The sequence below is a fragment of the Schistocerca nitens genome, chromosome 5, assembly GCF_023898315.1.
Source record: "Schistocerca nitens isolate TAMUIC-IGC-003100 chromosome 5, iqSchNite1.1, whole genome shotgun sequence".
Lineage (NCBI taxonomy): Eukaryota > Metazoa > Arthropoda > Insecta > Orthoptera > Acrididae > Schistocerca > Schistocerca nitens.
This window is the reverse complement of record NC_064618.1, coordinates 442,748,198-442,775,351: the sequence shown is the minus strand read 5'-3', so window position 1 is coordinate 442,775,351 and position 27,154 is coordinate 442,748,198. Positions and strand designations below refer to the sequence as shown.

Below are 27,154 nucleotides of genomic sequence, written 5' to 3'. Positions count from 1 at the left end.
TTCACAGCACATTACACTTGTCTACATTGAGATTCAGTTGCCATTCCCTGCGCCATGCGTCAATTCGTTGCAGATCCTCCTGCATTCCAGTACAATTTTCCAACGTTAAAACCTCTCAATATACTACAGCATCATGTGCAAAAAGCCTCAGTGAACTTCTGATGTTATCCACAAGGTCATTTATATATATATTGTGAATAGCCACGGTCCTACGACACTCCCCTGTGGCACACCTGAAATCACTCTTACTTCCTATGGCCTCTCCATTGAGAATGACTTGCTGCATTCTGTTATCTAGGAACTCTTCAATCCAATCACACAATTGGTCTGATAGTCCATATGCTCTTACTTTGTTCATTAAACGACTGTGGGGAACTGTATAAAACACCTTGTGAAGTCAAGAAACACAGCATCTACCCGGGAATCCGCGTTTATGGTCCTCTGAGTCTTGTGGACAAATAGCGCAAGCTTGGTTTCACACGATCGTCTTTTTTGAAATCCATGCTGATTCCTACATAGTAGATTTCTAGTCTCCAGAAAAGTCATTATACTCGAACGTAATACGTGTTCCAAAATTCTACAACTGATCGATGTTAGAGATATAGGTCTATAGTTCTGCACATCTGTTCGACATCCCTTCTTGAAAACAGGGATGACCTGTGCCTTTTTCCAATCTTTTGGAATGCTACGCTCTTCTAGAGACCTACGGTACACCATTGCATGAAAGGGGACAAGTTCCTTTGTGTACTCTGTGTAAAATCGAACTGGTATCCCATCAGGTCCAGCAGCCTTTCCTCTTTTGAGCAATTTTAATTGTTTCTCTATCCCTCTGTCATATATTTCCATATCTACCATTTTGTCATCTGTGCGACAATTTAGAGAAGGAACTACAGTGCAGTCTTCCTCTGTGAGACAGCTTTGGAAAAAGACATTTAGTATTTCGGCCTTTAGTCTGTCATCCTCTGTTTCAGTACCATTTTGGTCACAGAGTATCCGGACATTTTGTTTTGATCCACCTACCGCTTTGACATAAGACCAAAATTTCTTAGAATTTTCTGCAAAGTCAGTACATAGAACTTTACTTTCGAATTCATTGAACGCCTCTCGCATAGCCCTCCTCACACTACATTTTGCTTTGTGTAATTTTTGTTTGTCTGCAAGGCTTTGGCTATGTTTATGTTTGTTGTGAAGTTCCCTTTGCTTCTGTAGCAGTTTTCTAACTTGGTTGTTGTACCAAAGTAGCTCTTTGGTGGACGTAGGCACTTGTGGCACTTGTAGTGTCCCATTTTTTAAAAAATCTTTCTTTGTTCTCCTTCTTCTATCCTTCCTCCGCTTCGGCGTTCGAGGTTCCTTGTTTTCTTCTTCCTCCCTGTGTGCTCCTGAAGGCTGGCCCATGCATCTGATGCATAACAAGTGACTGGGTAACGTGTAATTCACATGCCCAGGTCAACAGGTAGGGATCGCATGTACCCCCTGACCCAGGCTGGGCCCAGGGAAGGATGATTGCCTGAGCTGCTACCTTACCAAATTGCCTATTGGTCCCTTTGTCAGGTGTGCAGGAGGTGTGACATGAGGTGTGAACTGTCATCTAAGGTGGGTGCACCCCCTCTGAGAAGGGGTCCCAGCTGGAAGCAACACACCATCAGAGACTCTGGCAACCATGGGAGATCTTCTCACAATGAGCCAATCATCATCTTCTCACTCAACATCTACTAAATGTAAACTGAATGAGGCTAACGATTCAAAGACCCTCCCAGCTGCACCTCGGTGCCTTGTGGTTTCACGTACTGAAGATGATCAGTCCTTTGCTGCAGTAAATGTATTTATTATTCAGAAAGATGTTGATGCAGTTGCCGGCCCTTTGAAATCTTGCTCTTGTTTATGCACTGCTACTTTGCTTTTTGAGACTACTTCTGATTCTGAAGCACAACAACTGCTTGCTGCTTCGCTCCTCCACGACTGTCCTGTTCCTGTCGATGCCCATTGAATGCTGAATTCTCTTCATGGTGTTATTTACACTAGGCTGCTCGATGGTCTGACCGAGGTGAACAGGGTGTCATTGCAGTCCATTGGGTGATGAAAAAGGTAGATGCATCCTTAGTGCCCACACACACTTTTTTTCTCACTTTTGATAGAGTGGTGCTTCCGTCAAAGAGCAAAGCAGGCTATGAAGTTATCATGGTCCTTCTGTACATTTTCCGATGCACTGCTACCATTGTTATCGTTACAACCACACTCAAATATCCTGTTGACATATGGCCAAATGAGTAGCCTGTGATAGGGATGCTCACAAGGGTGATTGTCTGCCTCCTCCTCCCCACTGTATCGATTGCAGTGGGGACCATGTCACTGCCTCCTGAGATTGTCCTGTGTATATCGATGAGCAGGCTGTCCAGGAGATCCGGGTGAAGGAAAAAGTACCTTACCTGGTCGTTCGCTAGTTGTTGGCTAGTCAGAAACACTGCGGTCTACCATCTGGCACTTACACTACTGTTCTTTCTACATCTTGCTCCACGAAGGATGTGGCCATCCAGACATGCAACCTCAGATTCAGCACTGCAGTTGTAAAATCACCCGTTGCCATGGTAGCATCCCCATCTCCTCCTCCAGTTGTGCATCAAGCCACAAAACTTTTGCCTCACAGAGTGAAGTCATCTGTTACACAACTGGCAGGCTGGAAAGGACAGAAGGAATACTCCTGCAAAGACTTACATCCCTCTGGCGAACAACCGTCTGAATCTTCACCTGTCAACCCTCAAGGTTCCAAGAAATCAAACAAAGGCAAACGGTCTTCTCCTTTGCTGATTCATAGATCCTCTTCGATGGTGTTGCCAGTGTGTACTGCCAATCGTTTTCTGCCCTGGACTCTGCAGACTGACAGAAGGAAATTGTTAATGCCTCTGTAGATTTCATGGAGCAGGATCCTCCAGCTTCTGTCCTCTCTGTGGCAGTGAGTCTTTGAAGGCTGGCACTCGGCAGCCACTAAGGTGACGCCCCTTTATTTTTTTCTCTCCTCCCCTTTCCTTTCATGACTCTCCTCCAGTGGAACATTCGCAGCCCTTGATCCGACAAAGAGGACTTGTGGTTGCTCTTGGAATCACAGCATCCGCTTGTTCTCTACCTCCAGGAAACAAAACTGTGTCCTCACGACCACTTCAAGCTCTCATGTTTCTTCCCGATCTTCTTTGACCTTCCCCCTGTGGATGGCATTCCATCTCAAGGGGGGGGGGGTCATGCTGCTCATCCGGTACGATGTTCATAGTCATCCCATCTCCCAGACTACCCTGCTTCAAGCTGTTGCAGTCCGCATTTTCCTTCCTCACTTCACCTTTTCCCTTCATACCTTTTACATCCCTCTATCATTCGGTGTCACCAGGGCAGACTTTCTCCAGCGTATTGGGCAAGTCCCTCACACCTTTGTGCTGCTTGTTGACTTTAATGTGCACCATTCCCTTTGGGGTTCTCCCAAAACCTGTCAGAGAGGTGCCCTCTTGGCTGACCTTCTCAATCAAATTAACCTCACCTGCCTTAACATGGGAGCACCCATGTTTCTTTCAGACTCTGCACACACCTGTTCTCATTTGGACCTCTCCTGCACTGTCCATCTTGCCCATCATCTCAAGTGGTAAGTTCTCTCTGACACATACTTGAGCAACCATTTCCTGTGTGCTATCCATTTCCTGATCCTACCCTATGTAAGTGCACACTCAAATTGCAGCTTTCTAAGGCCGAGTGGAGGCTTTACTCTTCCCTGGCGATCTTTGACAAACAAAATTTCCCCGATTGTGATGACAAGGTAGAATATCTTAGAAATGTTATCCTTACTGCTGCAGAACGTCCCATTCCCCACACTTCCTTTTTACTGTGGCATGTCTCTGTCCCTTGGTGGACTAACGCATGTCGTGACGCAATTCACATGCAGAGACATGCTGTCCTCGATTTTAATCATCGTCCTATGGTGGCAAATTACATTCGTTATAAACAGTTGCATGCGCAGTATCATTGCATTCTTCGGGGTGGCAAAAAAGCTAGCTGGATTTCCTTTACTAGTTCTTTTAAGAGTTCCACTCCCTCTTCAGCCGTATGAGCCAACCTCAGATGGGTCTCTGGGACCTAGGTCCATTCCCCAATTTCTTGCCTGATAGTAGCGGATGTCATAGTGGACCCTATTGCTATCTCCAACACCTTTAGCAGCTACTTCGTGGTGATTTCGAGCTCTGCCAACTATCGCCCTGCCTTTGTCCATCAGAAATGAGTGGAGGAGGCTTGGGTGATACCCTTTTCTTCTCAAAATCGTGAGTGCTATAATACTGCCTGTACTACGAGGGAGCTAGATCAAGCTCATACTTCATCCTGATCTTCCGCTCCAGGGCCGGAAATTGTTCACATTCAGATGTTGCAGAACATTTCTCTTGCGGGCAAGCACTTTCTTCTTCATATATATAATTGGATCTAGGCAAAGGGTACATTTCCCAGACTGTGGTGTAAAACCACTGTCATACCCATACCTAAGCCCGGTAAGGACAAATACCTTCCTTCTAGTTATCCTCCATTTCTCTCAACATCTGTGTTTGCAAGGTGATGGAATGTATGATTCATGCATGGCTGGTGTGGTGGCTCAAGTCTCGTAATGTACTAACTGCACAGTGAGGATTTTGAGTGCGCCATTCTGCAGTTGACCATAGCATCATTTTGTCAACCCATGTCATGAATGGTTTTCTGTGGAAATACCAGACTGTGGCCACGTTTTTCGATTGGGAGAAAGCCTACGACACCTACTGGAGGACTGGTATCTTCCGTACTCTCTACACGTGGTACTTCCATGGCTGCATGCCCTGTTTCCTTCAAGAATTTTTAAAAGACCTATTTTCAAGGTATGTGAGGGTTCTGTCTCACCAGATCTTTATCCAGGAAAAGTGAGTGCCTCAGGGTTCTGTCCCGAGTGTCATCCTCTTTGCTGTCACCATTAACCCTTTATGGCCTGTCTCCTGCTGGGCATTTTCAGCTCCCTTTCCATTGACGATTGTGCTGTCCATTGCAGTTCTCCACGGACTTGTCTCCTTGGGTGGCATCTTCAGCTATGTCTCAGTTGTCTTCACTGATGGAGCATTGACAATGGCTTTCGTTTTTCCACTGATAAAACCATTTGATGAATTTCTAACAGTGCAATTGGTTTCTTCCACCATCTTTACATCTTGGTGCTGTTGCTCGTTCGTTGAAACTACGAAGTTCCTGGGACTCATGCTTGATAGGAAACTTCCTTGCTGCTCCCACTTATCTTACCTGGCCACCTGCTGTACGTGGTTCCTAAGTGTCCACGTGCCCTCAGTAGTACTTTCAGGGGAGTGGATCAGATCAGGCTCCTCCATTTTTGCCGGTCCCTTGTCCATTCAAAACTGGGCTGTGGGTGTTTTTGTGTATGCATCTGCATGCCCGTCCCTCTTACGCTTTCTCAATACTATCCACCATTGTGGCATCCGTTTGACCACTGGGACCCTTCACGCTACCCCAGTTGAGAGTCTGTATGCAGAGGATACCAAACCACTGCTGTCATACCGCTGTGACTTTCTCCTCGGCATATACACATGCCATTTGTGTGCCATTCCTAGCCACGCATCCCATACCTCCTCTTCGATGACTCCTTTGATTGCCAGTATCGGGCATGTCCCTCTTCTTTGTAACGTCCTGGAGCTCGCTTTCGGCTCTTGCTCCGGCAACTTAACGACATGCTACCTGTCACTTTCGCAATGGGTGTGAACCCTTCAGCAGCTTGGCTTGATGTGGTGGCCTGTGTTGACTTTGGTCTTCCTAAGGACACTACTCCAGCCTCACTCTATTGCTATAATTTTCACAACCATCGCACAGAATTTAGTGATAGTACCTTTGTGTACACTGATGGCTCTCAGACTGACGTGATGTTGGGTGTGCCTTCGTTATTGGCTCTGACGATTTTTGGTATTGGCTTTCGTAACAATAGCAAAGCTCTTCGCCCTGTATCAAGCCATTCAGTACATCTGGCTCAGGCTTTTCAGTTGTGTCATCTGCTCCGGAAGAGCAACAGTATCAAGGTGTAAAGATGGTGGAAGAAACCAATTGCACTGTCAGAAATTTATACAAACGGTTTTGTCAGTGGAAAAATGAAAGCCATTGTCGCTGTCTCATCAGTGAAGGCAATCGAGACATCGCTGAAGATGCCACCCAAGGAGACAAGTCCATGGAGAACTGCAACAGACTGCAAAATTGTCAATGGAAAGGAGCCGAAAATGCCCTTGTTAGCGGGTTGTGTCACTTTGGCATCACCACTGGTTCTCTCTTCAGGGAAACAAGCTCAAGGAATTTAAGCCTCTTCCAGTGGCTTGGATGACTTGCTCTTGGTGCACTCACCATGAGATCTTTTAAGCTACGTTGCATATTATACACTGTCTTTTTAGCCATTAGCATTTGTTAAGTGGTGCTCCCCCACCACTTTGTGCTCATTGCCCTCAACCTTTGATGGTTTGCCATTTCCTAACAGAATGTCCTTTTTTTAACCACTAACGTTCTCATTTATGTTTGCCGCCTCTGAGTTAATGGCCGATTTAGTGAATGAAGTGTGGACTGTTGATTGCACTTTACTTTTTATTCATACCAATATGGTGAAGGACATTTAATCTTTAGTTCAGGACCTCCATTTCTGTATGGCCTATTTATGGACTTTTCTCCAAGTCCCTATTTAATTTAGTCATCTTTCCTTCTGTCAATTGGGCTTAACATCTCCAGAATGTTGCGAAAAAGAGGAAAATTTTGTGCAAAGATTGTCCCACGCAATTTGACCTCCGAACAAAAGGACACTTGCTGCGACTTGGCTGAAGTGAAAATTGCAGTCGATTCTCGTCTGGAAAAAATTGTCAAAGGTGATGACGCTTCGTGTTACCAATACAAACCTACCACAAAATGACAAAGAGCCGAAATTCACATGAAGGTCAATGCTTTGACGACATAACCAACATTCAAGTTAATGTGATGCATAAGTTGAACATCATTTCTGATTCTCCGACAATTTCACATGGTTCTATGAATGTTCTATGCACTGCACTAGAGTAGGGAAGATTATATACAACAACTGAAGCATTAAAACCACCGTTTTAATTTTCTTCTAGTTTTCATTAATCCAGTCTCAAAACTTTTTGAACTGACAGGGTATTTTGATTACTTTTTGACAATTAGATGTGCCAAATTTAATTTAACTCGCATAAGAATAAACAGTTTGCAGCATTTTTAAGGATTTTGCTTGATAGAAGGTAGTATGTTGTAAGAAAACAGCTAACAGCTGAAAAACAATTTCATTTTCGATTTCCCATTTGTTGTAAGAAAATACTGAACATTGTAATATGTTTTAATGCACCATGTTATTATATTTGCTTGACCTACTTTTAGCTTCTTCAGGAACTAAGTGCAACTCACTTCATTGTGTCAAGTTTACTTTTTTACTTGGTAGGAACTTTTATGGTAAACATGGAAAATAGGATTCTCAGAGGAAGTAAGTTCACTGTAAAAGTCAGGGAAGTGTCAAGGAATTCGTAAAGTCTTGGAATTTGTCTGAGAGACATTAAAGTTAGTTGAAGTGTTCATTGATGGAAATACATGTTCAGAGTCATTTTGTTAAAAATAACTCAGTTTCTGCTTCATATGAAATTAGTTGTAGAGTCACATGTTGAGAGAGAGAGAGAGAGAGAGAGAGAGAGAGAGAGAGTTCAGTCCACATTTAAACACACGTAGATATTCAGGTTTTGGTTCCTTTGCTACTTTCAAGCAAAGTAGTACTGTGCAGACTTTCTCGCAGTGTCTTGCTTAAAGTTTAGTGATATTAGTGTGAAGACCACCTAGTTTGAAACAATATGTATAATTACTATCAACCTCTATTGGCATTACATTCCTGCAACAATAGTTTGGATTCCATGGAGATTTTTCATATATTTGAAGTTATCACATAGTGACAGGACCTGGCATGGAATGCTGACAGACACCAGTAATGGAGGAATTTCCACAAATGACAAGAGCTTACACAATTCGTGATAAAATTGTAAATCCTCCTGCTAAACATGGAATTATTATTTATAAGTGAGGTGGAACCTCAAAAAAATTTCATTTATGTCCATGAAAATTGGTAAAATAAAAGTTACTCTCACTCGCATTAAAAATTGGCTCAGAGAAATTGGAAATTTCAGGGACACCTTTTGCTCAAACATTTTTGCCATCCTGCTTTAGCATCAGTGTCCTTCATGTGTCTCTCCCCCCCCCCCCCTCCCCCCTCCCCACCCCAACGCCCCCGCAATATAATTTTATTAAACATGTTCTATCTGTGGATATCTTAATAATTTATATTTTTATTTTTAGCAAGATGAATGGGAAAGTAAACATAGACATCTTCTAAATTTTATCCAAACAAAGGCAAAACCTCACATTTTCTACCTTCCAAGTACACACAATACGAAAACAGAAGAGAGGCTTGTAGCTAGCCAGAAGTTGGTTGCAAGTAAGTAAATAATTATTTATTATGCTAATGCTGTATGTGTTCTAAGCCATGTAGACTGTTTTCAGTTTTGCGTTGTAACAGACATAGTTTTTATCAGGAGCATATCATTGATGTGAATGGAGTGTTTTGTACAACTACCGTGCTTAAAATGTGAAGTGATATAGTGCTGTATGTGCATTTCCTTCTTTTTTTTTGAGCAGAAATGATTGAGAAGAAAAGGGAGGAAGTGCGATTGGAACTGGAAGCAATTGAGAAGCGTGGGAGGTGGAGGCAGGGCTTAGGGGATCAAGAGGGAGGGTTAGCCCAAGAGGCAAGTGATGATGAGCAAATGGATAGCCTTGAAGTAGGAGATAAGGAAAACCGTTTGCAGAGTGTGGGTAAGTTAATCAGTGCTTTGAGTTTCTGTAAGTTTTATGTTGTTGTTTTAGTCCTCAGTCCAAAGACTAAATTGTCTTTCACTATATAATACATGTGAGTTGAGTATCTTAATTATGAAAGTAAATGATGCATGTCTGCTGTGCTAGATCTGAGCTACAGTATATTGATGCAGTTGCTGTTGAATTTGAGGAACTGATTATATTTAAATGGTATTTAGTGATTGCAAGTGATTTTTTAAGTTGAAGAACTAAAGGACCTTATAAAGTCTTACACATGAAAAAGATAATAGAATCAGATGTTTGTAGGAATGTGAAGTGCTCAAAATAATAAAGATATGAAATAGTAGAGAAGTGTGGGTGAGAGAAATCTGAGATGAACAGTGGACTGGGAAGTTATATATGTGAAATTTTAGTTGGCTGTCTGCTAGCCTATCTCAAAATCTGCACACTGGGTACTCTGCAGATTTCACTTGTTGACCATCCCAAGAAGATAGCATATGGAGGAGAATAGAGTAGCCATACCCAAATGACTTTTATGAAATAATACTTTCTGCAGTAAATTGTGTACTTGTACGTGTACCAAAATGTACAATAATTGTGTTGAGTGGCATTTGGCCCAATATCTACATCTGTACTCCACAAACTACCTTTTTCTTTGTGGTGGAAGGTAATTAGTGCACCACTGTCACTCCCACCCCACCCCCCTCCGCTTTCCTGTTCCAGTTGCAAATGGTCCGATTGTTGGTACCCTCTGTGTGAGCTCAGATATGCCTTATTTTGTGTTCATGATCTTCGTGTGATATGCAGGGTATCGTCCTCCTTCACCCCCCCCCCCTCCCCCCCCCCCACAAAAAAGAAAAAAAGAAGAAAAAGAAAGAATTGACAAGCTTTAGGGGCTGGTTCTTTATGCAAAAATAAGAAAAAAAAGTCTAGTAAACATGTGCTCCAAAATGTCTACCTTAAGAACTGTGAGCATTTATTACTCTACAATACTATGAAACAGATCTCTTCTACTGAAGTGACTTCTGCTTTCCATATTTTGGAAGGACCAAACCAAGGAAAAAAAAAAAGTCCAGTAAACATGAGGTCTAAAACACATACTTTAAGCATTTCATGGATAAAATTCATTTTTTACAGATTTTTAAAATATTAAGGTGATAACAGTTTCTTTTCAGTCCCATTATTATATTTTCACCACCAAAATATTTTTTAAGTTCTCCATTTTTTCACAAGAGGAAGTGGGACACACATGTCCCATGAACCAACGCAAGATACATTTTCTGCTGACTGACTGATTTTGTAATTTTATTTTTTTAGCCATAAACAGGATTTTGCAGAGAATAAAATAACTACAAATTATACATGCATGTAATCTTTTTATTTGTGTAGAGCCAGTGTAAAAAATATTCATTACATTTCAGTTTTCATGATACATGATCAATACTTACAAAACTTTACATGCCATGAAACTTGGAAAAACATGGTGTGGCACAGAGTGAGTGGTACACTACAAACAGTGCAAACAACTTTTGTTCTCTTCTCTTTAGAGTTTGTGCTGCAGAATCTGCATCGCTTCCTAGTGCCACTGTCTTTCGGTACATGTTTGCCTACGTTCACGAGCCAGACATCATCTGGCACACTAGAGACTCCTCTCTTTGCTGGGAAGAAAGTGGGCATTGATCCCCTCTTTTTCCTGGATGAATACCCATTAATCAATTGTATTGCTAATCTTTACAAATTATGTCTGCTGGGACATACGTGTCCCACTAATTTTATTTCGATTATAAGATAGTACAGTCACTGAGAAGTACATTCCACACTGTATTTGTACTAAAAAATGATTATTAAGTTAATAATAAGATGAATTACTTACTTCAGACATCACTGAAAAGTGAGAAATGATGAAAACTGAAGAATGACACAAATAAGTGGCGTTGCAGCGGCCATATATACACGCCAGTCAACAAAAGTAGTCACCGCTTCTCTTTCGCCTTTGCAGTGCAGTCCCGATTTTTTTCTTAGGTTCAGTACAGTCGTCCCTAGATGGCAGCACCGTGCAGAGCTGGGTAACATATATCCCGACACTCGAACTGGCGCTCAAAGTTAGTGGGACGTATGTGACCCATCAACCACGAAAGGGTTAAGAGGTCTGAGCATATGTTCATCTTCGCTAGTGTGAAACATACCCCTTCTACTGAAAAAGCGCTCATAACTCTTAAGGTATGTGTTTTAGAGCCCATGTGTACTAGACTTTTTTTCTTGTTTTTGGTGTAAGGGGCCTGTCCCTAAAGCTTTATGGAGTTTGTTTTGGGACACCCTGTACGTAGAAGGGAAGCAATATACTGGTTAAATCTGAAACTATCTGGGTGTACAGATTTTTCAATAAAATTTTGGGTGACTGCCAGATATCTGCTACAAGAAGTGGCAGATATCTGACAGTTCATCTGATATTTTATGGAATAGTATATTGGTTGAATCTTCTAGGAGTGTAGACTCTCTAAATTTTAATGGTAAACCACACCGTGATGTGGAATATCCATTTTGTAGCTACTGCTACTGGAGTGGAAAGAATATAGTACCAAGGTGTTCGGTTGTAAGGGTTACCGCAGTCTAATAGGAAGTCAGCACCATGGTATTTTTTTGCATTTAACAGATATTCAAAGCTTTTGCCATGTCAAAACGTCCAGGAAGTTGCATTAGAAAGTGCAGGATTAATCAACAGTTGAATCCTGAACCCTTGGTATTGTGGGGTGACACTTACCCACACTAGCCACTCACCCTCACTAAAGGCAGTGGCTAAGATATAAATTACAGTATTGTAGAGTCCTGGTATTTCGAGATTCAATGTAATTCAAGCTGGGATTAAGAAAATTATAATTATACATAAAACTACAGTAAAAACTAGTTTTCATGTTGTCCACGTGTACATTTTATGCACTTTTTTGAATGTTTTAAATTTCGAACTTTCGTTCAATTTTTCATGCACAGTGCAGGTAAAACTGTCCCACTTAGGGTTTTTGTTCATAATACACAGAAATAACCTTGACCTCTGACTGCTAATGCATTTTTATTACAGATGGACAGGTACCATTAGGTTTCTAGGAATGCATTTGCACTTTCTTTGTCGACCATTCACTAATTGGTACTGGCTGACTAGCAACAGTGGTTGTTAAATACAGTATGCCTAAGTAGCAATACAGTACACCTTTTACAACATTGGCTGAAAAGTGTTGTATGTACTGTCATTGGTTGTGTAGTAACATCTATACTGTAGTGAGCCCACCTGCATCATTTTACCCGGCGTACTGTACATTTCTAACTGGTTTGCTTGAACCAGCTTGCACTCAGAATCAGACTGACTGTAAAATTGGGCAAATACTCAACAATAGCATACATTTCTGCAGGAGAGGCTAAAAGCCTAGACTGGGGCCAGTGGCATACTTAAGTGTTAATGTGCAGCAATGTTGTTGATGCTCACCATGAGGGATGACTGGAACAATACGTGGTGTAGGCTACTGGTTCTAAACAATCAATAAAAGAGTGGCGGGCAAATGATATATTTGGAAACAAAAGACATTGTAACATTCTCACGTCAGTAGAGAAGTGAAATCCTGAAAGTGTTCAGAAAAAGAAAATAGCAACATATTCAAAAGAATCAGCTGAATATCTGTGACAGCTAAGTTTCACAGCTGTCTTGTTAGTATGATGACGATGATGATTAAAAATAGAGACATCACAGACAACAGTCTAAGTAAACAAGAAAGGCAGTGAAGATAAAAATCAATGTAAAAAATTTCTTTTTGTTTATTTTATTTCTCCTTGTATTATCGAAATATAGACCTGACTGTCTACATTTTGTTGATGGCATAAGTTTAGAATAGGTGTAATGTTAACTTTTTAGACAGAAACCTTACCTCAATAAAAGTTTGTAATTTCAATTAGTCAGAATATTCAAGGTCACCTTGTACTTGACTCAATACCGTATATGCTTTGTTTTTGGATGTTTGAATCATTTTTTTGCAGTATGTAGAAATGATCTAGTGGATGACCTCAGAAAGTTTGAGGCTTTTTGCAGACAATACTGTTGTCAATAGGAATTTTGCAACACCATTAGGTTAAAATCTTTCAGTGTTGCAACCTTCCTATAGACAACAACATTGTCTACAAAGTGCAGGAAGACCTGCGAAGGATTGATGATTGGTACAGGGACTGGCAGTTGACTCTGAACGTAAATGAATGTAACATATTGCATGTAAGTGTGTTAAGAGTTCCATCACTGTTCAGCTATGCTGTTTGTGGGAACTCACTGGAAACATTAACAGCTATAATATATCTAAGTGTGACCATCCAAAGTGACATAAAGTGGAATGACCACATAAGACAGATTGTATGCAAACCAGATGCCAGGCTGAGAGTCATGGCAAGAATCTTAAGGAAATATAATTCATCATCAAAAGAAGCGGCTTACGAAGCACTTGTTCGGTCAATTTTGGAGTGTTATTCATCAGACTTTGACCCTTATCAAGTATTATTAACAGGAAAGAAAGAGAAGATTCCACTAAAAGTGAGATGTTTTGTCATGGAATTGTTTAGTAAGCATGAGAGCATTTTGGAGATGCTCAACAAACTCCAGTGGCAGTTGCAGCAAGAGAGGTGTTATGTATCGTTGGGAAATTGCTGTTGAAGTTTTGAGAGCCGATATTTGCAGAATAATTGGGCAACATGTTACTTCCTCCTGCATACATACTGAACATGATTTTGATGAAAAAAAAATCCAGAAAGTCTACTTCATATAGCTGTTCATCAACAGTGCTACACACACATCATTTTCAAATGTAACAGAGAAGGGGAAAAGGTGGTAATGAAACCAGAGGTGTCCTGCACCGCAAACTGTAAGGTGGCTTGTGGAATATAGATAAGATGTAGAGGTTTCCTATTGTGTTAACTTAATTTAATGCTTTCATTCTGATGGCGATCATCCTTGAAGTTAGGATTCCAGAACCCCTTAGCGCGAGATTATGTGTTATACATCTCATTAGATGCTGTGAATTGTATCATTGTCAGCTTAATAGTTTGTCTATTATAAAACATTGAAAAAAAGAGTTGAGCTCCATATGTTGTTAACAGATCATGTGTAATTTCTGCTTTTTGACTAACCATGTCCAGTAAGTGTAGACAAAATGTAGCATTTTGTACGAATATATTAACATACAGCACATTTAATATCTAAACTTGGAAACTAGTGGTGCCATAAATCTCAGTGTGTAATATTTGTACTTGTATGCAAATTCCCAGATGAAGTAGCAAGCTCATATGCTGGTCTTCTTATATCAAATACTACAATAGTATTTGATAAAAGCTGCCTTAGTTCATGTACAAAAAGCAGTGCGCCCAAATTTACTATAACTGTCTTTTTGCATTGAATGCCCTATGAACCCTTTCCATCACTGACTGATTTCATTAGGCAGAAGTCTCAAGTTGTACTTAACTTTATCCTGTTCAGCTAAACTATATAACTCATTGCCATTCTTTATACATATGAATGATTATAGCCATATATACTGTTATTGCCATTACTGTTACCACTGTAACTGTTACTGCAACTTTAATCTGACATTTATTTTGCAGGTGGTGAAATGAATGTTAGTATAATTGAGAGTGTGGTCAAGGTACCAGGATCAGGTAAGGAAGGGGAACATTACCGTAAGAGTAAAGATAATGAAAAGTTAGGCTCAAGGGACTCAAAATCTAAAAAGGTAGATATACAGTACAAAAAAGAAGGTGGGAGGGAGGAAAGGGAGGACCCTATGGATGCTGAGTCTGAGCATGAGCAGGATGATCAAGATGATCAAGATGATCAGGATGATGAGGAATCAAATGAAATTAGTGGGGAAGTTGAGGAAGGTGAAGTAGAAATAAGGACAGTTATAAAAAGAGAAAAATCAGTGGAGGAAAATAGTACGACAAATGAATAAAATATTCGTGTTTGTGCAGAAAAATTTAAGGCTGATTTCTGAAAGCTATTGAGGAAAGACACCAGTCCAAAATTGCAGGCAGGGCAGCTGCGAGATGTATTAATAAAGATGGGTTGTACAAATTTCTTTTGATAGTTTTGTATTATGTATAAATTGACAAATTTGTGGATTTTTATTAAATTTCAGTCTTAATTTCCCATAGATTTTTGAGCAAATTTGGCGGGGTAATGTTGCCTTTCAAAATTATTCTCTGCAAATTATACACCCTTATTTAGTAAGAAAATCGACGAATAGGAAAGGTAAGTATCGTGTGAGGGTGCAGTAGTTACAAAGATGTGGTGGAGTGTGAAAATTGTTTGTGTGTAAGGTGCTTGTGTGTGAGTTTTTGATGAACTATCATTCCTATATTTACCTATAAACTTTTTTTCCAGTAGTTGAGTTGATTCTTGCTTCTTGTCCTTTGTTTTGTTATGATAGTGGAAAGAAAATAAAATTATATTCTGTGCACAAGTGGAGTGTGAGATTAGTGCAGTTTTGTTTTGAATATAAAACTTATTTCCAAAATATAAGAAATATCAATTCAGAATTTAGTTTGTCATGTTCACCTTGATGCTCATCAATTTTTTAACTGAATATTGTCCGTATGTTGACATGTGAATGATTCAGGTGAGTTTTTTGAGTACAGTGCATGTAACAACGAAATATTGTAGATTCCAGTGCAACAATCACTTCAGGAACAAATAGCCCATGTTCATGTATCAGTTCCTTGTGGTTACTGTACACAGGAAACTTTTACGATACACTCTCATGACCAGTTGAATCCTACATTGCACAGTTCAGCAGGCGAGATGATTTTAAAATAGAACTTAACTAGATTTATGAGAGAGGTTGCAGTTCCTTGCCATCATTGGACAGGGAGGGGAAATTTTTCAGCTTAGGTATTATTGGAAATACCTGTTAAATTATGCCTTACAGAAGTCTTTTCTACCATATTGGTGGTACAATGACGATGTGTCAAACTGACTGAACAACTTCAAGCTACAGTCCTTACTTTTGTTGTCTTATCATGCTGCTGTTACCATAATGGTAAATTTTTTTACAAAGTTCATGCAAGGCGTTACATTAAATTTTATTCTAATGATTCAGTTTTATATGATTTTGTTATTTTCACAGAACCTAACAGAAAATTTTTGTATTTGAAACAGTATTTATGCTTTGTTGCCATTATAATGGAATATACAAATTTTTGTTAAATATTCAAATTCACTGGCATAGTAAGTTGTTTTTAACTGCAAAAAAATTCATTACTTTTGGATATGAGTAATGTTCATCTTATGCTAATCATTTATGATTTGTAACTGTTGGACATTATATTCAAGAAAAAATATTTTTTTGTTTTAAAACCATGCATATTGCTACTTTTTGAAATAAACGTTTTAAAGTATATTGTGATTATATTTGGGCGTGTTTTGGTTATTTTTCATCTTAATAATATGCTCTATCCACCTTCCTTCCCCACTCAATTCTATGGATTTGCAAGTACAAATTTTTTCTACCTGCACTTGCAATATGATCAAAAGTATATTTCAGACACTTTTGTAAGAGACTAAAAACACAGTCACTGTATATAGATAACTGTGTTTCCAGTGCTCAGTGAGTACTTCAGCATTATACTTCGATAGGTCAGAAAGTCATTAGAAATGACAACATTTGCCTTTGTATTGTCATGTGGACCCAACATATAGAATAACTTTTTCTTTCTTTAGACTAGTACTTTGAGCTTCATAATATTAAGTGCCACTTGTATGAAAATCGCTGACTACATGTCAGTTTTGATCTTAGTTTCGAATTTGAACTCTGTCCAGGACACCAAGCTATTATATAATTCTAATCTTGAGTCCACTTACAGAGGTTCAGTGTTGTTCTACATTAGCATGAAACATGCTTGACAACACTGCGTAAATCTACTATCAACATGATTATAACACTTGGACAGCAGCAGATATTAATCATACATTGCAAATACACAGTGAAAGAAAGGTGTAGAAAGAAGATCCTCTTGACTTTAATTCACAGAACATAGGGAAAAATTGTGACTTGAAATGTTTGAAAATGTTTTATGACAGCATTATGAAAAGGATGAAGGAAGTGTATGGGCAGGACACAGTATAACTTAAGTCACATTTTACAATTAACTACATTTAATATCTGTGTAATTACATGTACTGTGTAAATACATGTACTGTGTAAATGGAGCAAAAATGATGTCAGAAGTTTTCAGTGTTGAAATGCATAAAACTGGAAACACTCATTTTTGTCAGATCTACTGATACAGAAAATGGGTGGAAGCTAATTGCAGGTCTGAAGCCACAATTTATTCCTATTTCCATCATGTAGGACGACAATGAAGATTTTCCAGTTTGCTGCATAAAAGGTAGTTTATAATATTACTCATTATGTTCTTGTTGCAATAGAGATTTTAATAATGCTGAAGCCTGCAGTTCATTCACGACATCAGCAAATAAGTAGAAGGCTGTAACTTCTTATGATTGTCTGAAAGTGAAGATGGAGTGTGTGTGTTTATGTAAGGTCAGTAAGAACGAAAATATCAGTTAACTAATGGTAATATGTCACTTATTTTGAACTAAAAATAACCTCTAATTACATGCAGATGCACAGAACAAGAACTAGGATTTTGTTGTAGAATTTGCACTGTCAATCATGTCCCAAAAATAAAAACAGAAAACGTCCTTCAGGTGAAATGCCAATTTGCTTACAGTGCCTCGAATGCGAACGTTAAATAAAAGTACAGTGTTGCATGGAGACCAGCAAATAAAAATGGTAACACGGAAAATAGATAGAGAAACTAAAGAACTGGAACAAAAAGAAATGAACAGATAAATCAGGCTTTTAAACTGACACTTTGTAAATTCATTCCAATTTTGTAATTTTTTTTGTGTAAATATATTGTTACTAAATATCACCCTCATTGCAGTGTGACTGCTGTTAGCACCATTTTCTGTTGGTACTGGAATTCCTTCACAGACTCTTCTCCTAACGGATAAACATATAGTATCATCCATTTCAGGCTCCTGATTCGATGCATAGATAGGTGTATTGTATTATACAGGTCAAATGCTGCAGCTATAATAACTGCCACAGGATGTAGTTTTACTCTGAGTCCTAAACTTGAACAGCTCAGCATTTTGCACACTGACAGACATTGCCAGAGGCAAAAATAATGGGGAAAAAAAGACTCCAAGAACTGGCATAGAATTGTACCTACGATCCTGATGAAAATAATTAATTTTGGTAACACTATATGTTATAGCCAGGGCTTCCTTCTCCAGCAGACTGTAATTTATCTGAGCACTGTTCAAAGTTTTGGAAGCAAGTGTGATGGGAGTGTTTGTCAATTTTGTCGGATAAAACTAATCTTTGAAAAGCTTGGTCACAGTCTTTTGTACAGTGGAGTGGAAATCTTTACATCTGATGTGGGCAATTTGTGTTGCATTAGGAATGAACTTTATGTAGCAAGTCAGTTTTCCAAGAACAGTCTGCAGTTCATGTAAATTCCTAGGAGATGGCAACTGCTGAACTGCTTCCAAACGTTTCATCGAAGGACAAGCACCAGTGGCGTCGATGATATCTCCTAAAATTTCTGCAAGCTACATTTGAGGCTCATCTTAGTTAAAAATTGAAAAAGACAGTCCAGATTTTTAAGGCGTTGTTCTGGTGTTTGTCTGGAGACAATGATGTCGTCAAAGATAATTAAAACAAAAAGGCACCTTGGACATTATTTGTTTGAGAAATTTTTGAAACAATGCAAGTGTGGAAGCAGTTCTGAAAGATAGGCTTTGATATTCAGACTAGCCAATGTGAGTAACTGTCCTCCCACTAGCTCATCCAAAATTTCCTCTAGACGTGTGAGTGGGCAGGTATCAATGACTGTCTGTGAACCTACCATGCATTTGAAATCCGCATAAGGATGTGTGTTCCCATTTGACTTATGAATGATGACTAAGGGTGATGCCCACTGATTTTCTGAAGTAGGTTTGAAGACACTAACGAATTTCTGTAGCCACGTCATCACATAATGCATGCAGCACTAGGCGTTTGTGGCAAAATTTGGGTTGTGCCTTAGCGTTCAGTGTGAGCATGAAAATCTTTTGCACATTCAAGAGTATCATCAAACTATCGTTGGTACTTGTCACAGAGTTGCTGAATTGCGGCACCGGAAACTTTTGTGTCAGTGGCATCCACATTGTCCTGTATGTGTAATCTGAAGGAATCACGCATATTTGGGCTCTTGTGTGAGTGGACTACAGTGAAAGGGACTTCCTTGGACATGTTTTTCTATTTTGCAGGTAAGCGGCATGTTCCAGGCACTGAAATGCTGTTGCCAGTATAGGTGGTGATATGCGGACTTGATGTTTGCAAAGACGATTGATCAATTTTTTTTTTTCATATGTGTCTAGGTTAAGCAATGTGACAGAAGCTCTGGTATCTTTTTGACTGGTTAAAAACTTGCAAAGTAATCCACAGTTTGTGGTGTGTTCTCTGAATACAATTGTCCATTCCATGATGTGAAAAACTGTTCTTTGTTTCTGCATATGCACTAGAGCACGTTTGTGAATTTTGAGACTGGGAGAGCATTTTTGAAGTGTGTGGTATTCGCTTTGAACATATGGGTGCATGTTTTCTGCTCCTTCACTTATCTGATTTTTGAGCAGGAGGAGGTGCAGAACTTGAAAATGAAATGACACTGATTTCAATCCATTCCTGTTTTGCTTTATTCCTGCGCAAAGCAGAGGAGGGCTTTCTAGTCTTTTGCAGGCAGACTGGTTTTGTATATCTTGTGCAATGACCAAAATTTGCATTCAGCTTGTCTGAAGAAGCAGTTCATCTGATCATGGGTGACACAGCATTTCACACGACTTCACTTTGCGTGGAGCTGGAGCAGTGTAATTAGTGTTGTGCTGGTGCAGCAAACACTGTATGTAGTTTTTCTGGCCTTGTTTACGTGAATCTGACTTGCGAGTACTGGGGCTGGGTTTGGGTCTGTATCCATGGCTGGGGCATAGGTTGTTTGTTTCAAGTGAAATTATAACTGGTAGACAGAAACCTGGCTTGGTTATATCTTGAACTTCGCGTGCATCAATAACTTTAAGCATTTCACTGAGGCTTGGATTGCGACAATTTAGAATTTCAGCTCTCCATCTCTTGAGCTGATAGATTATGAATAACAAATTTATACTGTGCAACAGCAACATGTATTTGATTCTCAAAATATTTGTTTAATCTTAAAATTATGACCTCGTAGGGCTGTGTTTGGGGCTCACTGAGAGGAAACAATTTCAGTAGGATGTAGTAGGTGTACACTTCTACAGGACGTGATTCACCTGCAATTTTGTAGGCAAAATGTTGATGCAGCCGTGATATGTATTCTTTCAGTATTCCTTCGTTTCATGAACTGTTGAAATGGTGCAGATGGCATCTGAATTCCTTCTTTAGCTTCAGACACCTTTTGCTGCGGGGCTGCTTACACTTGTGTGAGGCAAGAAACTGCTGACAGCAGTTCTGTTATTTGCTGACTCTGAAACTGAACAAGAGATTTAAGATGCTGCGCAGAGCACTTAGATGTTGCTTTCCCTGATTTGTTGTGATTCCTTGAATATTTCAACTTAAATATTTCATAGTATGTATTTCAACTTAATACATGTGCATACACAAGAGTATGCAGTGGAAAGAAAAACATTGTCCTGCTCTGGTGTCCAAAGCTCTTGTTCCACTTTCCTGTCACTCATCGCCAGTCTGTTATGTCTTCCTTTGCACACTTTGTGGTTCTTTAGTGGATACACAACAAGGAATAGATGCCGTTCATGAACAGATAATTCAGATATTAATTTATTCTACACCTAACATCAAATAGTAAAAAAAATACATAACTTTGTTACTGTATTTGCTGCATCATTTGCTAACAGTAACTTTGAATATTCGAACCTTACAGATACAAAAGATTTAGAAATCTGTCACTCTTCAATAAAATGTCTATTCAGAAGATGCCAAGCCTGGTCACTGTGCAAGTCTGTAAATGGTATTCAACTGGCAAACACACAAAGTGGGGTCAGTGCTAAGTACACTCGCTGCTTCAGCTCTGGAAAGGAGATGCTTGCATCTCATAGGTAGCAGCATAATCATTCATGGTCATAATCATTCATGGCCGTGGTGGTGGCTGTAGGAAACACAGTGGCATTACTGACTAAGTGCGTATTTGAAAGTGTGGCCAACCGGATAGTGGCTGATACTGCAACTAGAATGGTCTTTTGAAATCCAAACTGTAATTTGCTAAGTATCACATTGTTACACAGGTTGGTGATAACCTTAAAGTGTGTCACTTTCTCAAAAATTTTATAAAATGATGTAAGAAGTGAAACTTTAATCATTTATGAGAGCATGCTGAAAAGTAATGCCTCCAAATGTTTTCTTTTTGTGAAAACACATGAAGATCTTTAAATAAAATAAATGTTATTAACATTCTACATCTTCATTCTTCAAGACTACATATTTATCTCTCAACATTATCACTGTGGGGATGAACACATCTCCCAACGAGAGGTCACTTTGTTGATTCTGCCACTGTCCGACTTCGTTGATGAGGCCACAATCTCATCTCTACTTGAAACACTTCATCACTATCAAAGTGAAGCCCTCGGTCAACTTTTTGACCATTTGATCTCCAAATCTGATAGTATCCCTAACACAGGAGTTGCAGAGCTTAGACATTCAAGATCTGTAACATGTGACTCCCATTTCAGGTTTGTATCAAAATAAACATCTAAGAATGTTGAAGATCCTTTTTTCTTTTATTGAATTACCCCAATATGTTACTTTTAATGATGTGGTCAGGCCTTTTTCACTGCATAATTACATGTATTGTGTTTTTTTGCAGTGACAGTCCATTTGCAGAGAACAAATTATTAATTTTCAAGACAATTTTGTTTGCATTTTCAAGTGTTGGAAGTTTCTCCATTAGAACTGAGTATAGTACTTGTCATCAGCAAGGAAAACTGTTTTGGCTTCTTGGATGTGTGATGACAGATCAATTATGTATAACAAGAACAAGACTAGACTCAGTATTAGACCCTGTATTATGCTAGTACTGATTACTTTCCATTCTGGAGATGATGATTTTTTGTGTACACTATCTGGGTTTCGTAATGTGACACTCTGCATCCGATTTAGTTAGAGAGAATGAAAGCCGGTTACTGCAAAGGTCTCTTGTATATTTGGTGTTCTGTAGGAGAATACAGTGAATTGCGCAGTCGAATGATTTTTAAAAGTAACAGAAAATACTAACTGGCAATTTTTTGTCATTTAAATTTTGTGCAATCTGATCAATGAACTGAAAAATGACATGTTCTGTGGAGGGCCCTATTGAAATCAAAACTAAAACAAAATATCTTATTTCAAAAGAGCTTTATACATAATCTTTTCCAATACCTCTGAGAAGGAGCTAAATATTGAGCAACTGTGGTTTACATGTATATAAGTGACATTGCTTCTTGCCTGTATTCTATTGCTTTATTCCTTGAACGCGCTATACCTGTTTTCTGAGCTGCTTCCAGCAAATGATTTTTTTAGGACGTCACATTTGCTGTTAACTGTGGAGTATTTATTTCACAATTGCAATTTCAGTGTTAAGGCTGTTGTCAAGAGGTCCTGCCAAAGATTTTGCTTCAACTATTATCAAACTTCAAAACCTTCTACATGTACATGTGATTGTCAGAAATGAGCCCTTTCACTGTAAGAGTATAGCAACACTGAATGAGCAAAAAGATCTGTACATCATGAAATTATGTAAATTACATGAACTAGTGCCGATGTTAACATCCTTAACACAAATCACAATAAACTGATGTCCCAAAAAACTGTGTACATGTGAACTTAGGCAGTTAGTGTGAGAAAAGTGGAATGTGTTTTTGTGCCGACTGCCTAGTTCATATGTAAACAGTGTGTAAGAATGTTGGTTTCTTACAATTTGTGATAAAGTTGTTAACATTGGCAACAGTTTGTGTAATTTACATACTTTCATGAAATACGTAGCTTCGTGCTTGTTCAGTGCTGTTGTATTCTTATAGTTAAAAGGCTCAGTTCTGACGATGACATGTATGCATTTCGTAAGATTTAAAGTTTGACATTTGCTGAACTAAAATCTTTTGCAGTGCTACTTGATAATGACCTCAAGACTGAAATTACAATTGTGAAATAAATAATCTCTACAATCAATGACAGATATGGTATTCCCTTTAAAAAATCTACCTGATTGTGAAACCCAGACAAGAGAAGTTGGCTACCTCATTGCTATCATTTATTATGTGGCTGTTTTCTCTAATTACAAAGTCCCTATATTCCTTAACTGATTTCTTGGTTTCTCTTGTAAATATTGCCCTAATAGATTTAATTTTAGTATGTGGGTAGTTAATTTCAGATATTATATAAAGGTTTTTTGATTTTTCAAACAGTGGAAAATAGAGGATGGAATAATGACAACATTATGAAAAGGATTGATTTCTACTCACCATGTAGAGGAGATGATGAGTCCCAGACAGGTACAACAAAAAAGACAACTAAACATGAGCCTTCAGCCAAAACGCTTTCGCCTAAAGTAGAAAACACACTCGCATATTCACATAAGCACAACTCACACAAACATTACCACTGTCTCAAACTAATGAGGCCAGCCTCAGTGACCAGAGACAGTTGTCATGTGTGCATGAGTTGTGCTTGCATGAATGTGTGTGTTGTCAACTTTAGAAGTAGGCCTTTTGACTGGAAGCTCACATGCTTAATGTTATTGTTGTGCCTGTCTGTGACTCAATATATCCTCTGTATGTTGAGTAGCAATCTGCTGTTGTCATAATATTGTAATAACTTTCCTTATGACACCACAATATTTCTTTTAATGCAAAATCAGTCCTACTTTAATGTTTTGTCCTAACAATTTAAAACACTTTCCTTTTCATTGCACATGATATTTTGACTAGTTTATATTCTATAAAAATAATAGTGACCTTTCTATACAGTATCAGGCTTGAAGAGTGTGGCACAAGATGAGAGAAATCACAAACAAATATGTTGTGTCAGTTACTGTTGCATTTCTTTCTGCTACATTGCTGTTTGTTATATCCAAATTGACAGTCCAGCATTCTGTGAAGTTGATGTACGAATCAGGTTGTACATTGTAAGTTTGTTTGTATGTCAAGTTCTTTAATTTGGGGGGGGGGGGGGCATGATGACAAAACTTACTTGGAATCAGTCATTCAGTCATGACCTGTAGATGGGATAATTAAATTAGCCATGATGGAAGCTGAAGGTGAACTTATTTTATGCTAAGAAGGAAGTGATATATCACCACTTCCATCTTCTTGCAAGGAGTTTTAAGTACCTTACCGAAATGTGTATCATTCCATATGAAACACACCCTTTTAGCATTTATAAATTAAAAAAGAAAATAAAAGTCACTTGTCATAGTTGGCAAGGGTAGCAATGTTACAGATAGTAACTGTTATTCACAAAGATGCAGTAGTTTGTAAAATATTATCTAATAGTTGAGAAAGATGTCATGCTACCTTGTATGACAATATTTGTTATTGCAATATTGGTTTTTCTTTGAGAGACTAATATTTTATCACAGACCAATAAAAATGAAAATTGAGCAAACTTTTGCTTTATGTACAAGTATGCAGTAATTGTCTGTGGCCCATGACTAAAACAGCAAGTGGTTTGGCGCTGTGACTGATATTCCGGACAGAGAAGTGGGATCATAACTCAATTTGGCCTTCCTAATTAATTTCTCATGCTTTTCTAGTTCATCATTTCAGGTGATTGCTGATACATCATTGAGGCTCTCAGGTGGGCAGTCAGATTGTCTCTCTAAGAGTGTGATGTGTAGAACTACTTATTCATTGTCTTTTGGTGATGATGTATTCTGTCGGTGGGAGACTGACTCATAGCTTAATTGTAGTTATGGCACAAGGGTGGGCATAGCGTAGAAGCTTTGTGATTTGCTGCTGATGAGCATTGTGGTAATTGTGCACAATTGTGTTCCTCATCACTTAACTAAACAGTGTGCTGTTATCAGGGTACCAGAACTAAGGTCTCCTGTTTAACACAAGTATAGTCTTGTGTGAAAGCAATTGTCGTGGTGTATATGCTAATGAAAAGCTATCAGGTTTCCAGCCACATGGTTGCAATGAAATTCTATGACGTTTCAATGAGTCTTGATTCCTATTAATCTTCTGGTCCAGGCTTTGACTAAGATATTTATCTTAGTCAAAGCCTGGACCAGTAGATGAATAGGAATCAACACTCATCGAAACGTCACAGAATTTCATTGCTGCCACCTGGCTGGGAACCTGAAAGCTTTTCATTAACAATATACAACAGGAAATTTGCTTTCACACAACAGTGTACTTGCCGGCCGCGGTGGTCTAGCGGTTCTAGGCGCTCAGTCAGGAACCGCGCGACTGCTACGGTCGCAGGTTCGAATCCTGCCTCGGGCATGGATGTGTGTGATGTCCTTAGGTTAGTTAGGTTTAAGTCGTTCTAAGTTCTAGGGGACTTATGACCACAGATGTTGAGTCCCATAGTGCTCAGAGCCATTTGAACCATTTTGAACAGTGTACTTGTCTGCAGCTCTTGGTCTAGTGGCTAACATTGCTGCCTCTGAATCATGAGGTCCCGGGTTCTATACCCTGCCTGGTTGGGGATTTTCTCTGCCCAGGGATTGGGTGTTTGTGTTGTCATCATTTCATCATCATCATCATCATCATCATCATCATCATTCGTAACAGTGGGTGGATTGGACTGTTTAAAAATTGGGACTTCATACAGACGCTTATGATCACGCAGTTGAGTGCCGCACAAACCAATCATCATCATCATCATCGTCGTCAACACTGTACTTGTGCTAAACAGCAGACCTTAGTTCTGTACCCTGATAACAGCATGCTGTCCAGATAAGTGACAAAGAGTAGGCCATCATATGGACTGTTGCATCTGGAGATAAAAGGTACCAATGTCTTAATTCTCGACATGGTTCAGCCTCTGCAGTGTCTTTGATTTCAGCATTTTTTTTTTTTATTTCAGTAAATTCAGTGATGATTCCTAGCAGTCCAGTGACTCTATCTTGTGTGACTATTAATTTAACTGCAGGCAGACACAATGAAACAGACTGCTATAATATTAAGGTTTTGCACAAAGTTCCCTTGAAACAGAAAACACCCACACATTCACACAAGTAAAGCTCACACACACACAGCCCCTTTCTCTGGGCACTGGAGCCCAACTATGAGTGTGTGTGATGTGAGCAGCAATCTGCTAGGGTGGGAGGTGGGGTAATGAGGATACATAAGAGGGATAGCAGGGTAGGGTTGGGTGAGATGCTGTTCTGTCTGTGGGCATATGCAGTCAGGGTGGGGACAGAATAGGGCTACTAAGTGCAATGTAGGAAGGGTGTACTTGGGAGTGGTGGTGGTGGTGGTGGCGGTGGGGGGGGGGGGGGGGGAGAAGAAAAGTAGAAAACTGGAAAAGACTAGTAGGAGCATTATTAGAATAGAAAGTGGATGTAGTGCTGAAGATGGGAGTAGGGAAGGGGGTAGATGGGTGGAGGACAAGGACTAGCAAAGGTTGACATCAGGGAGATTATTGGAACAAAGAATGTTTTTTAGGGAGTGCACAACTCAGAAAATCTGCTGTTTGTAGGAACAATCCAGATCATCAATCCAGCAATCATTAAAGTGAAGCATGTCATGTTGGGCAGCATGTTCAGCAACTGGATGGTCCACCTGTTTCTTGGCCACAGTTTGGCAGTGGTCATTCATGTGGACAGACAGCTTGTTAGTTGCCATGCCCACTGTGAAAGTGGCACAGTGATTTCAGCTTAGTTTGTAGATCACTTTATTGACTGCTTCATAGCCTGTGCCATCTTTATTCTTGCTAACAACACCAGCTTTTCTAAAATTTGCTGGTGGAACTCTTTATATGACAAGACCTTTGTTACCATAATTCCCCCTGGCTTCAACCTTCACTAGTCCCTGTTCTCTGTCCACATATTCCCTTCCCCACTCTTGCTCCAGAACTACCACACCTTCTATTCTGCCAGTGCTCCTACTGGTCTTTTACATTTATCTACTTCTGCTTTACTTCCTCTCCCTTCCTTCCCCCCTCCCGTCCCCCCAGCACAGCCTTCTGACACTGCATCTTGTTTGCCATTTTCTTATTCC

General features: G+C 39.4%; 1 protein-coding gene across 1 annotated transcript in view; it reads left to right on the top strand.

The window, feature by feature from the left end:
• LOC126259905 (pinin) overlaps nt 1-16,120 on the top strand; it is a 63,891-nt gene extending 47,771 nt beyond the window's left edge. The window contains exons 8-10 of the mRNA XM_049956994.1: nt 8,377-8,515; nt 8,716-8,892; nt 14,521-16,120. Coding sequence (XP_049812951.1) covers nt 8,377-8,515; nt 8,716-8,892; nt 14,521-14,867 — 663 coding nt within the window. The 3' untranslated portion in view covers nt 14,868-16,120. The remainder of the gene's footprint in view (nt 1-8,376; nt 8,516-8,715; nt 8,893-14,520) is intronic.
• The last annotated feature ends 11,034 nt before the right edge of the window (nt 16,121-27,154 follow it).